The following is a 12693-nucleotide window of genomic DNA, read 5'->3' on the forward strand; positions in this document are numbered from 1 at the left end:
GAGGTTGGGTGGGGGCCTTGGGGAGGGAGAGCTGGGGGGCTCGGAGGGGTCTGGGGGGTGCTGGAGGGGTCTGAAGGTGTCTGGGGGTCTCAGGGGGGTCAGGGGGCTGGAGGATGGTGGTGGGGACTGGGGGTCTTGGGGGGGGGTGCTGGGGCACCCCCATCTGATGCTGTGGCCCCCCAGTGGATGGCGCCTGGTCGCCCTGGGGTCCCTGGTCACGCTGTGACCGGACGTGTGGGGGGGGCCGCTCCCTCCGCAGCCGCTCCTGCACCCGGCCCCCCCCGAAAAATGGGGGGCGGCCCTGTCCCGGCGAGCGGCACCGCCTGCGGCTCTGCAACCCCCAGCCCTGCGGTACGGGGGGGGTCGGGGGTGTATGTCGAGATATGGGGGGGATGGTGGGAGCTGGGAGTGTATGGGGCGCACGGGGGGGGGTACGGGGGCCTATGAGGGGGCGTGGCGGCACAGAGGGGTGTGGGGGGCACGGAAGGGTATGGGGGCATGGGGTGGTATAGGGGGATACAGGGGCATATGGGAGGGCACGAGGGGGTATGGGGGTATGGGGGGGATACGGGGGGGCATGGGGGGTGTAAGGGAATATGGGGGATATGGGGAGATACGGGATGATACAGGGGGATAAGGGGTATCACAGGGGGTATGGGGGGCTGACAGTGCCGGCCCCTAGGGGGGGGCTGCCCCCCCGGCATGGAGCTGGTGGCCTGTGCCAACCACTGCCCGCGGCACTGCCGGGACCTGCAGCTGGACCTGGCCTGTGGGGGGGACGGGGGGGGCTGCCAGCCTGGCTGCCGCTGCCCCAACGGTGAGTCCTGCCGCGCTGTGCCCCCCCCGTGTGTGTGTCACCCCCCCAGAGGGGACCCCAGCCTGGCAGGGTGCTGGGGGGGGGGTGTCCCCATCCTCAAACACACCCTGTCCCCCCGCAGGGACCCTGGAGCAGGACAGGGGGTGCGTGCCCCCCGCCCACTGTGAGTGCACAGACGGGGGGGGTCACAGCTGGGTCCCGGGGAGTCGCCACCACCGGGGCTGTGAGATCTGCGTCTGCAGTGGAGGGCGGCTGCAGTGTTCCCCCCACGGCTGCCCCCCCGCCCCCTGCCCCTGGAGCCGCTGGAGCCTCTGGACCCCCTGCAGCGTCACCTGCGGGGGGGGGCAGCAGGCCCGCTTCAGGTGACACGGCACCTGGGGAGGGACATGGCACCTAGGGGGGGCACTGCACCCCAAGGAGGGGGACTTGTCACCTGGGCAGCAGACAAGGCACCTCGGGTGGGGATATGGCACCTGGGGGGGGGGACACAGCACCCAGGGGACACAGCATCTGGGGGGGGCTGGGAGGAGGGATACAGCACCCAAGGGACACACACAGCACCCAAGGAACGCAGGACACAGCACCCAGGGGACATGGCACCCAAGGGACATGCGTGACACCCAGAGGACATGGCACCCAAGGAGCGGCTGCAGGGGGGGACATGGCACCCAGGATATATGGCACCCAGGGATGTGGCACCCGGGGGACACACATCACACCTGGGGGGACATATGGCACCCATGGACACAGCAGCCAGGGGACACAGATGGCACTCAGGGACGGGCTGGGGACTGGGAGCTGCTGTGAACCCACGGGTGCCAGCCAGGCCCTGCTCCCGCAGCCCCCCCGCCGTGAGGTGGGTGACCCCCGTGTCCCTGTCCCCAGGATCCCCACCCCAACCGAGGAGGCTGGCGAGTGCGGGGAGCCGCAGGAGGAGAGCCGGGGGTGCGGGCGGGGGCCCTGCCCCCCGCTCTGCCCGCAGGCTGGCACCCAGAGGCACCTGGGCGAGAGCTGGCTGCAGGGCGAGTGCCAGAGATGGTCAGTGCCGGGGATCTGGGGGGGCCACAGGCCCAGCTGCACCCCCAGACCCACCCGCCTTCTGTGTGTGTGTCCCCAGCACCTGCACTCCCGAGGGCCCCCAGTGCCAGGACATCCCCTGTGCTGGTGAGTTCCCCCCACACCCCCACCCTGGGGCACCCACTCCTGGGTGAGGGCACAGGTCCCCTGTGGGTGCCGGGACCCTGCAGCCCCCCAAAAGCCTGAGAGGCCAATGTGGAGGCCCTGACACCCTCAAACCGGCTGGGAGGGCCTGGGGCAGGACCAAGGGGGTCCTGGTCACCAGCAGTGGTTTTGGGGTGCTGTGTTGTGTCCCCCCCAGTGTCACACCTGTGTCCCACAGAGCCCTGCCTCTGGGGCCCCTGGGGGCCCTGGGGCCCCTGCTGGGACCCCTGCAGCGGGGGCTACCGCCTGCGCCACCGCCAGCCCCGGCACCCGACGGGCACCCGGCACTGCCACGGCGCACACGTCCAGACCCAGAGCTGCAACACCAGCGTCTGCCCAGGTAACCCCCCCAGCCCCGCTGGGATTCCCCACGCTGCAGGACTGGGGGAGCGAGGTGGGCGCCGTGGCCCCTCCTGCTGCACCCCAAAGCCCAACCCTGTGCCCCAGGGGAGACCTGTGGGGAGCGTGGCCGGGCCCTGGACACTGCCTGTGCCAACGGCTGCCCCCGTGCCTGCGCCGACCTCTGGCCCCATGTCGAGTGTCTGCAGGGGCCCTGCATGCCTGGTACGTGACCCCCTGCCCCATAGCAAAGCCCTTCACCCCATGGCACAGACCCCTGCCCCATGGAACAACCCCCTGCCCCACAGCACAGCCTTCTGCTTCATGGCATAGCCCCCTGCCCCATGGCACAGCCCCCCATACCACAGCACAGCCCCCCACCCCATAGCACAGCTCCCTGCCCCTTAGCAGAGACGCCCGCCCCACACCCCCCCCAGCAGCCATGACACCCCTCTGGCCCCTGGCCCCAGCTACCCCGTGGCACCCCGGTGCGCCCACACCCCGTCCTGTGCATCCCCGCTGGGTAACCCCCCCCTCCAGGCTGTGGGGGCTCAGCACCACCCACAGCACCCATGGGTGGCCCCACAGGGTGCCGGTGCCCCCCAGGGCAGCTGTTGCAGGATGGAGGGTGCGTGCCAGTGGCCGAGTGCCGCTGCGGGCTGCCCGATGGCAACAGCAGCCAGGAGCTTGGGCCGGGGCAGGCGGCACAGCTGGAGTGCCACAACTGGTGAGTGCCGTGGCGGGGGCTGCAGGGCCGAGCCCTGGGCGCGGTGCCAGTGCCGGTGCTGATACTGGTGCCACTCCTGGTGCAGCACCTGCAGCAATGGGACCTTCACCTGCCCGGTGACGGCCTGTCCCACCTATGGGCCCTGGTCGTCATGGGGGCCCTGCTCCCGCAGCTGCGGTGGTGGCAACACCTCCCGGCACCGCAGCTGCCAGGGGAGCACCGACGGGGGGCCCTGTGGTGCTGGTGGCATGGAGGAGATGGCTGAGTGCAACCTACAGCCCTGCCCTGGTGGGTGACACTGCGGTGGGATGGTGGGTGGTGGGTGGTGGGATGGTGGATGGTGGATGGTGGGTGGTGGATGGTTGACGGTGGATGGTGGGATGGTGGATGGTGGGTGGTTGATGGTTAATGGTGGGATGGTGGATGGTGGATGGTGGATGGTGGGTGGTGGATGGTTGATGGTGGGATGGCTGGTGGATGGTGGGTGGTGGGTGGTGGGATAGTGGATGGTGGGACGGTAGATAGCGAGATGGCAGGATGGTGCTGAGGCCACTCCCCCACAGGCAGCTGCCAACTGGGCCCCTGGTCCCCGTGGAGCCCCTGCAGCGCCAGCTGCGGTGGGGGCAGCTCGGAGCGGCGCCGGGAGCTGCTGCCGGGGCCGGAGGGCTGGGGACAGTCGTGTCCCCTCCTGCCACTGCTGCTGCTCCGCGTCTGCAATGCCCACAACTGTTCTCCGGGTACGGGGGGCACCAGCTGACCTCCGGGTGTGGGGTTGGTGGCCTTTGTGGTCCCAGGGAGCTGCGGCTTTGCCAGCTGAGCCACAGGGTGCTCGGCCGGGGTTGGGAGGGGGGACTCCATGCCACAGACACCCCCTCCTTGCCCGCAGAGTGCCCCAATGGGCAAGTGTACGGGGACTGCGCCAATGCCTGTCCCCATGCCTGCACCCACCTCCGCCCGGTAGCACGGTGTGTGCTGGAGCGTTGCCAGCCCGGCTGCGCCTGTCCCCCTGGCCAGGTATGGCTGTGCCCCCCCCAGGCCCTCCCCACAACCCCCGGGGTCCCCCTGGCACCCCCCCACCACGGGGAACCTGCCGGTCAGGGCCAGGCGGGCCGGGGTGGTTGGGGGGGGTGTCCCTGGTGACTGCCGGGTGCCCCCCCAGGTACTGCAGGATGGGGCCTGTGTCCCCCCGGAGCTGTGCCGCTGCCAGCTGCCCCCCACCCTGCCCGGGGCCCACAATCTCTCAAGGGGGGAGCAGGAGCAGGACCATGCCCCAGGCAGCCGCCTCCAATACCGCTGCAACACCTGGTGGGTGCCGCGACCCCCAGTGTCACCCCACTCTCACCCCAGCGTGGGTCACCCCTGGCTGAGCCAGGTGGGTGCTGATCCCCCCCCTCATCTGTCCACAGCGTCTGCATCCGTGGTGCCTTCAACTGCTCCCAGGAGGACTGTGATGGTGAGACCCCACTGTCCCCATCCCCTTCCCTGTGCCCATCCCTGTCCCCGTGCCACAGTCCCCATGCCACAGCCACCACATCTTGCCCCGCCCTCCCGCCCCGCAGTGGACTGCCTGTGGTCCCCGTGGTCGCCCTGGTCCCCCTGCTCGGTGACATGTGGGACGGGCGAGCGTCTCTCCCGCCGGCACCCGCTCCAGCAGCGCCGCTACGAGGGGGCAGAGTGCCAAGGGTCTCCCACCCGCCGGACCCCCTGCAGCCTGCCCAACTGCTGTGAGTCCCCCACAGCCCCTTGAGCCCGGGAGGTGGCAAGGGAGGGCACAAATCTGTCACCCGCGGCGTGCCAGCCCCAGGCCAAGGCAGCGCCCCGTGTCCTGTGCCACAGTGCCGGTGCTGGTGCCAGTGCCAGGCCCTGTGCCACACGCAGCCTGTCCTGCGGGCGAGCGCTGGCGGGGCCCTGATGCACCGGCTGGCTGTGAGCGGAGCTGCCAGGACATCTCTGGTAACCCACCGGGCAACTGCAGTGAGCCCCTGGCCCTCGGCTGCACCTGCCAGCCCAGCCACTACCGCAACAGCACTGGCCACTGTGTGCCGGCCGCCCTCTGCGAGTGCCAGCACCGGGGGCGGCTGCTCCAGGTGAGTGGGGTTGGGGCCCATTGTGCTGGGGGGTGCCCCTGTTGCACCCCCTGGCCGGGCTGAGGTCTGTGTGTCCCCCCTGGCCAGGCTGGCAGCGAGTGGCAGGAGGAGTGTGAGACCTGCCGCTGTGTCAACGGGCAGGCTGCCTGCGCCACCGGCTGCCCCCCACTCGCCTGCCCCGAGGTGTGTGTGTGTGTGGGGGGGCACAGGTGGGAAGGGGGGACATGTGGGGAGGGGCCACGCAAGGGAAGGGGCACGTGTGGGGATGGGACACTTGTGGGCAGGTGGCATTCATGGGCAGGTGGTGCCCATGGGGAGGGGGCACTGGTGGGCTGGGGTCACTTGTGGGGAAGGGGCCAACTTGGACAGGGGGTGTGTGCATGGGGCAGGGGTCTGAGGCTGCTGTCTCGCAGGGCGCAGTGAAGGTGCGGGAGCCGGGCAGCTGCTGCCCTGTGTGTCGGGAGGAGTGGCCAGGTAAGGTCCATGTGCCCCACACCACAGCCAGGCACCCACTGGGACCTGGCCCCCCGTGCTGCCGGGGTGGAGCTGTTGGGGCGGGGTGGCACCATCGCCGTGTCCCCTCCCCACAGAGGAGCCGCCCTCCACGTGCCGCCGCATCACCGAGCTGCGGACCATCGCCAAGGGGCCCTGCGCCCTGCCTGCCGTCGAGGTCAGCTACTGCACTGGGCGCTGCCGCTCCCGCACCACCGTCACCGCTGAGGTCAGTAGGCACCGGCTGGGCTCTGCTGCAGGGCTGGGGGGCAGCAGAGGCTGGGGATGGGTGGGTGTCTCCCCAGTTTTGCCCTCTCCCGGTACTCACGCACCCCTCGGGCAGGAGCCGTTTCTGCAGAGCGTGTGCGAGTGCTGCAGCTACCGCCTGGACCCTGCCAGCCCCGTGCGCGTCCTGCACCTGCCCTGTCCCACCGGCCCAGCCCAGCCCGCGGTGCTGCCTGTCATCCAGAGCTGCCAGTGCAGCCGCTGCCAGGGTGAGCAGGGGGGACCGGGGGGAGGCCAGTTCCCCCAGGGTGAAGCATCTCGACCCCGTGGTGTGGCCAATGTGGCAGCTGCCACATGAGCCGGTGGGGGGTCAGGATGGGGGAAACCTCCCCCTGCTGGGTGCAGCATCGTGACCCCGTGGTGTTGTCAGCGTGGCAGCTGCCATGCGAGTGGTTGGGGGGTCAGGAGGGGGCAACCCGCCCCTGGGTGCAGCATCTTGACCCCATGGTGCTGCTGGTGTGGCAGCTGCCACAGGAGTGGGTGGGAGGTGGTCAGGGTGAGGGTAACCCCCCCCCCAGGTGCATCATCTTGACCCCATGGTGTTACCAACGTGGCATCTGTCAGAGGGAGCAGTTGAGGGAGGGGTCAGGGTGGGGGCAGCCCCCCAGGATGCAGGATCCTGAGCTCTCCTCACGCCCTCTCCTGCAGGTGGGGATTTCTCCGGCCGCTGAGGACCACCCCCAGCCCCCACCTTCCCCGGGCAGTGGTGGTCCCCTGGGATGCTCCAGTGCTCAGGGCCCTGCTCCTGTCTTCAATAAACCTGCGGGAGCAGCCCCCACATCTGGCACTAGATGGAAGGAGGGGGGGAACTGGGAGGGACTGGGGGGGGGGTGCATGGGGGACTGGAAAGGGCTCAGAGAGGACTGAGGAGGGACTGGGGGGACTGGGAATGGCTCAGAGAGGACTGAGGAGGAACAGGGGGAACAAGGAGGGACCAGGAAGGGCTCAGGGGGTACTGGGGGTGGATGTGGAAGAGCTCAGGTGGGACAAGGAAGGGCTCGAGGGAGACTGGGAGGGACTGGGAGGGATCAGGGGGACTGGGGAAGTCCTGGAAGAGCTTGAGATGGACCAGAAGGGACTGGCAAAAGACTGGGGGGGACATTGGGAGGGATGGGGAAGACCTTGGGGGGACCTGGGAGAGTTCATAGGGGACCAGGAGGGAATGGGGGGAACTGGAGAGGGACCAGGGAGGGATTGGGGGGGACTGGGAGGGATTGGGGGGCCAGAGGAAACCAGGAGGGACTGGAGGGGAGCTCAGGGGGGACTGGGAGGAAGGAGGAAGAGACTGAGGAGGACTGAGGGGGATCAGGGAGGGCCTGGTGGTGTGCAGGACTGGGGAGGGGGCTTGTGTGGGGGCCGTGGGGGACATAGGGATGCACCTGAGGCCACTGGGCCTGACTGCGTCTGGGGGGAGCTGAGACCCCCAAGATGGAGCCTGGGTCCTGGAAAGCCTCAGGGATGAGCAGAGGGAGGGGGTCAGTGTCGAGCAGGGGATGGGACCCCTGCCCGCTATATACTTAGTCTATGTCTAATTTTTAATTGCCTAGCCTTTCTAAATTGCTTACTCCAAGCTAATCACTTATTTCTTATCTTCTGTTATGTCTAAAACTTAACACCTAAGATTGATTTTTGTTAATTCAGCTTGACTGGCTTTTAAGCCCACCATGAGGAGGGGCTGTACAGGGGACACATGAGCAGTATTTGCACTGAACTGTCAGTATTCTTAGAGCACCTGTATCCTATTAATTAAACCTACAAGACAATATCTATTTATCAATTATTCCTGCTATTAAAAATATCCTAATAAAAGTCTTCTAAAAGCTTGTTCATTTTACAAATTCCCTCCTTCTGTTTTTTTATCACATTCCTGCGATCCTTCTTATTTATAACTCTACATCTCTCTTCCTATTTTCTGCACTATAGAAGAACAACAGCTGACATAACATTGAGATAAAATGGCCACACAGACTATTATGACTATAGTTGTTAAAACAATAACAACCTGGTTCGGAAACCAGGATGTCAACCAAGAAAAAGTGTCAGTACATCCCCAAGAGTATCACAACTTTCTGAATTTGTTGCACAGTTGAATTTACTTCTTAGATTTTATGGACGTGGGTTATTAATTCTCCAGATCGGGCTGTGTACACACAACAGCCGACATTTAAAATGGTGCAAACTCCTCCTTGGGAAGCTAAAAGCATGTCCAGTGCCATTCTGTTTTGAATAGTCATTGTTGAAAGCCCGGCCACCTCCTTTTGCAGGGTAAGCAGTCCACGAGCAGTAGAGTTTGCGAATTTCCCCTCTCCCCAGAAGCATTTAAAATCGCTTTTCCCAATTCATTAGGAGGGGATAGGCCATCTAATAAAAGAATGAAACCCAGCTGGTCTTTCAATTAGGGGATTGTTTGTTCTTCAAGTCTGAATTACAAAGGTTCTGTGCCATGTTGGACCTGCAATAGTTTCTGGATGAGTTTCTCAGTCAGTGGACATCACTCCTAAAGTACAAATACCTCCTCCATCCAGTGGTAAGGGTCTAGTGGCCTTGTTTCCACATAACCAGAATATTCCCAGATCTTCAGGTGCTCACCAACTTAAACGCAATCCTGTAGTAATAGAAGTAGTATTTTGACACTGAGTCTAGTTTCCTACAAAAGAATGATTTTTACATAAACGCTGATTATCAGCACTTGGGGATAACATCTCTGCAGGCAACGGGCCTGTGAATAATCTCCTGAGTCAGATAAACCTATTTCCCAAATTTGTTCCTCATGAGTCTCAGAGAAAGTGGCATTACACCAATATTTCTTCCAATTTGTATTTTTAGGATTTGGAATTCCTACTGATCGAAACCCTTGCTTCACAGTTTTAGGTAAGGCTACACAAATCCAATATTCACTTAGATTCAGATGGCTGGTAAAAGATCTTCTTAAAGACACATGCATATTTTCTTTCCACATTCATTTGACTGACTTGGTTAACATTCTCAGGTTTCTGAATAGATCACTTCAAAGTATTAAATAAGAGCATATTTCGATATAAACTTGAACAATAGTCTGGATGATTTACATGACCTAAGGCATGCCTAAACTCATTAGTCCAACAAGAGGAATCTAACTGTGGTCCCCACATCACATTATGAAGCACGATCCTAAATTTGAATGATTTGAATCCATGACAGCACCGATACCCATTATCATAAAATCCCCCACATCTGATGACCATGGCACCACGTCCCAACTCCCCGTGTTAGTTCCTGTATCTGAATGTGATATGCAAAAACAAGGCCTGAACAGCCCAACCGTTTAGACTTGCCATAGCCCTTGGTCCACGTCTTCCACGGATCCACAAGTCTACGTCTAACATTCGCGCAGAATTCGAGAAAATTATTAGATAGATAGGGTCTCTCTGCTTGGTCTTCGGATAGCTCGACAGAAAAATGATCCGGCCAACCTCTGTCTGGTGACCTGTAATTTGACCCGTAAGCTCACAACACCCACTCTACACCACCAGTTCGATCGGCATTGGCATCCCGGTAGCACAATGCAATCTTTGTCCACAGTGTGTCGCCCCAGGAAAAGACACAGCGAAGTACAGACAAGGATAATTATAACAGTCCATGACGCTTCTGGTTCTTTGTGGGCATGAGAATGATGGATCCGAGTCTCTTTTCCAGATACTTTAATAACATAAAAAGAAGTTAACAAAACAGTATAAGGCCCTTCCCATTTTGGTTCAAATATGTTTTTCCTTTTAAAATTCTTAATATAAACTTTATCTCCTGGTTGGATGTCGTGAACCTGAATCTCAGGGGTAACCCCCTGATACCAATAAGCATGACTGTGCATTTGAAAAAAATTAAAATATAAAAGAATATTGTGTATATAGAAGATATTGTGTAACCTGTTCATCTCCATCCGAAAGACTTGCTTTTGCTGGCAAACACATACCTGGCACAACAAGTATTCTTCCAAATAAAATTTTAGCTGGGGAAACCCTGATCAGCTGTCGTGTGGTATTCTTTATATCCTGTAAAACTAAATTTAAAGCATTGGGTCACTTTAGGCCAGTCTGTTTACAAACCTTAACTCATTTTAAGGTTCTGTTCCTTCATTCTACTTGGCCAGATGATTCGGGGTGATGTGGAGTATGAAATTGACTAAAAATTCTTAAAGAATTATAAATTTGAATTAAAATTGCAGCTGTGAAATGGCTTCCTCAATCAGAATGAATAACTTCAGGCACTCCGTATCTTGGAATTATTTCCTTCAGTAAAATTTTTATTACTGCTTTTGAATTATGTTTTCTGATAAGAAAAGCTTCCACCCATCCTGTTCACTGACCAACTATCACTACTGTGTAAGAGTACCCCATTGGTTTTGGCATTTCAACATAATAAATTTGGAGTTTTTGAAAAGGAAAAGTGGCTGGAGGTCTTTTTCCGCTGGGAGTCTTAATTCATACAGAAGCTTATTGTCTACAAAGTTTAGATCCTTCACAGATTCTTTTGGCCGCTACATAAATTCCCGGGGCAGGCCGAAGTCTTTGAATCCGGAGCGCTAAGCTCTCTGGCCCCCCCATCAGTTTTTTCATGACACCATTGCGTAATTGGTAATAAACACCTTTTTGGAAGAAAAGGCTTATTATTAAGCATCCGTCGTCCTCCTCATCATTGGGCTCCAAGTCGGATCTACTGCTCTTGTTCTTCATCAGGGAGGTCTTCATATCACTTACTCATATCTGGGAGTTCAGATATCACCTCGCGCTGTGACAATGCCATGATGGACACAACCTGTTGTGCTGTGGCTCTGGCTGTTTGGCCAGCTAAAGAATTTCCTTTCGAAATCATATCTTGTCTCTGAGTATGTGCAGGAATTTCAGAGGGTGGCTGTATCACCTCTAACCATTCTTCCATCTGCTTTCCACGAGCCATAGTTTTCCCTGCTGATGGTGAGAAACCCCTTTCTTTCCATAAAGTCCCAGTTGCATGACAGATACCGAAGGCATATTTAGAGTCCATATAAGTGTTAACTCTTGTCCCAATTGCATATTTATCAACTTCTGCAAGGGCAATTACTTCCACTCCCTGTGCACCTAAAGGTGCAGGGAAAGGTCCTGCCAACAGTCCCTGTGTTTCTGCATGTGGCAGGTGCACCCGCCCAATGAGAGCAGAGCTTCTTGGCTGCTGAAGGGCAGCAGCTCCTGGCTGCCTTTGCTCTCAGGGCCTCGCTGGGGCCTTTGGCCAATGGGAGCTGCTATGGGCTACAGGTCAGATGTGGCCTGGGTATAAATGGAGTCCCCTGGGGGAGCCATTTTGAGCTCGTCCCCTGGAGCAGCAGCTGCGGTTGAGGACTCTCCCCTTGGGTCAGGACACTGCCCAAGGAAACTCCTTGTGGGGCCTTGGGTTGAGACGCTGCCCTGAGCAGGTCCTCGAGGTTGAGAGCCCTCCCTTGTGAGGTGAGTGATAGAGCGTTTTGGGTTGCTGTTAAACCCTAGAAAGTTGTTCTGTTCTCCTCTCACAGACATTTGAACCTGTAATTTACAGAGAGCTAGTTAACTGTGTTAATAATTAATTTTTTATTTTTGGTGGTTGGTTGTTTATCTGAGAGTGTAAGGGAAGGAATGTTGTTTTCGCATAATAAGCTTGATGGGAAGGGCAGGAGCGATTCACCAAACCAATTAACGAGAGCAATTCACAACCAGTGAAATCCCTGGCCTAGGGCTAGAAGGCAAGCGGTCTTTTTGTCAACTGTGATGGAACTGGCTTCAGATGGATGCAGATACCGAAAGACTTGGGGAACCTGAATTTTGAACTTTTCCGTCTTAGTACGCTTGCGTGATGAGCTCATGTGTATTAACTTCTCTACCCTGGAGAAAGCCAACGACTTTCCTACGTAGCTTAGTATGATACCTCTCTTTTTCTATCTATCCCCCAGAAAAGCTCAGTTTAATTCCCTACCCGGTCCCATCACTGAATCAATAGAAGTAGTGAAAGAACAGATGTTGTCGTTTCCAGGAAGGGTCGCTTTCTTTATTCAGCCTTTTGCATGCTGTAACCTTAAGGCAGAGGAGAAAACTTGCTGCTGCTCCCCTGGATGCCTCTGGGGATTCGCCCCTCCCCTACCCCAGGTGATTGTGGTCAGGGTGGTGGGTGGGGCCCGGGGTATATGAGCCCCAGGCTCTGCTCAGGAAGCTCCTTCTGCTTCTGGGCTTCTCTGAGGTCAGTACTCCAGAGGTCCTTGAGTAGGTGGCAGCTTTGGAGCTGTGGAAGCTCTTTGGGCAGGAGTGTTTGGATATTCACAGCAACAGAGGTACCTGCGGGGAGAATGTCAGGACCCGTCAAGGTTCAGCGGCGTATGGAATAGGAGCTGCGCTGGCATGTAGGGGTTTATTTTCAGGTGAGTAATTTTGTGTCAAGCCATGGCTGGGGGTGTGTGTGTGTGTGTTCAAGATGGCTTAATAGCACCTGTGTTGCGTTTTCCTGGCTTTTCTGATTTTACTGAAGATGGGACCTTGTTGTTTTTTTTCCTCTAGTTTTGCCGTATACATTGTAAGTTGTTGGTACCATCTGTCTAAATAGGACTGGAGGTGAGATGATGTAGCAGGGGTTAGAATGAGCATCTCGTACGCATCTGCATATGGAGTTTTGGCACTTCCCCAGAATGTGGCAGGGATGTAGGGCACAGCGCTTTTCAGGGGAGGGGATGGCTCGTGGCTTTTCCTAAC

The 12693-nt window shown here is 58.7% G+C and overlaps 1 protein-coding gene across 1 annotated transcript in view; it reads left to right on the forward strand.

Moving 5' to 3' along the window:
* LOC141952857 (SCO-spondin-like) overlaps positions 1 to 6728 on the forward strand; it is a 32359-nt gene extending 25631 nt beyond the window's left edge. Inside the window, exons 70-89 of the mRNA XM_074890835.1 lie at positions 184 to 351; positions 683 to 817; positions 939 to 1179; positions 1703 to 1855; positions 1935 to 1981; positions 2217 to 2378; positions 2486 to 2602; positions 2966 to 3104; positions 3190 to 3396; positions 3672 to 3841; positions 3991 to 4118; positions 4264 to 4409; positions 4511 to 4557; positions 4664 to 4828; positions 4983 to 5191; positions 5279 to 5374; positions 5605 to 5665; positions 5782 to 5912; positions 6027 to 6177; positions 6617 to 6728. Of these exons, the coding sequence (XP_074746936.1) occupies positions 184 to 351; positions 683 to 817; positions 939 to 1179; positions 1703 to 1855; positions 1935 to 1981; positions 2217 to 2378; positions 2486 to 2602; positions 2966 to 3104; positions 3190 to 3396; positions 3672 to 3841; positions 3991 to 4118; positions 4264 to 4409; positions 4511 to 4557; positions 4664 to 4828; positions 4983 to 5191; positions 5279 to 5374; positions 5605 to 5665; positions 5782 to 5912; positions 6027 to 6177; positions 6617 to 6639 (2696 nt within the window). The 3' untranslated portion in view covers positions 6640 to 6728. The remainder of the gene's footprint in view (positions 1 to 183; positions 352 to 682; positions 818 to 938; positions 1180 to 1702; positions 1856 to 1934; positions 1982 to 2216; positions 2379 to 2485; positions 2603 to 2965; positions 3105 to 3189; positions 3397 to 3671; positions 3842 to 3990; positions 4119 to 4263; positions 4410 to 4510; positions 4558 to 4663; positions 4829 to 4982; positions 5192 to 5278; positions 5375 to 5604; positions 5666 to 5781; positions 5913 to 6026; positions 6178 to 6616) is intronic.
* Positions 6729 to 12693: the final 5965 nt, after the last annotated feature.

This window comes from Strix uralensis, chromosome 1 (assembly GCF_047716275.1).
Source record: "Strix uralensis isolate ZFMK-TIS-50842 chromosome 1, bStrUra1, whole genome shotgun sequence".
NCBI lineage: Eukaryota > Metazoa > Chordata > Aves > Strigiformes > Strigidae > Strix > Strix uralensis.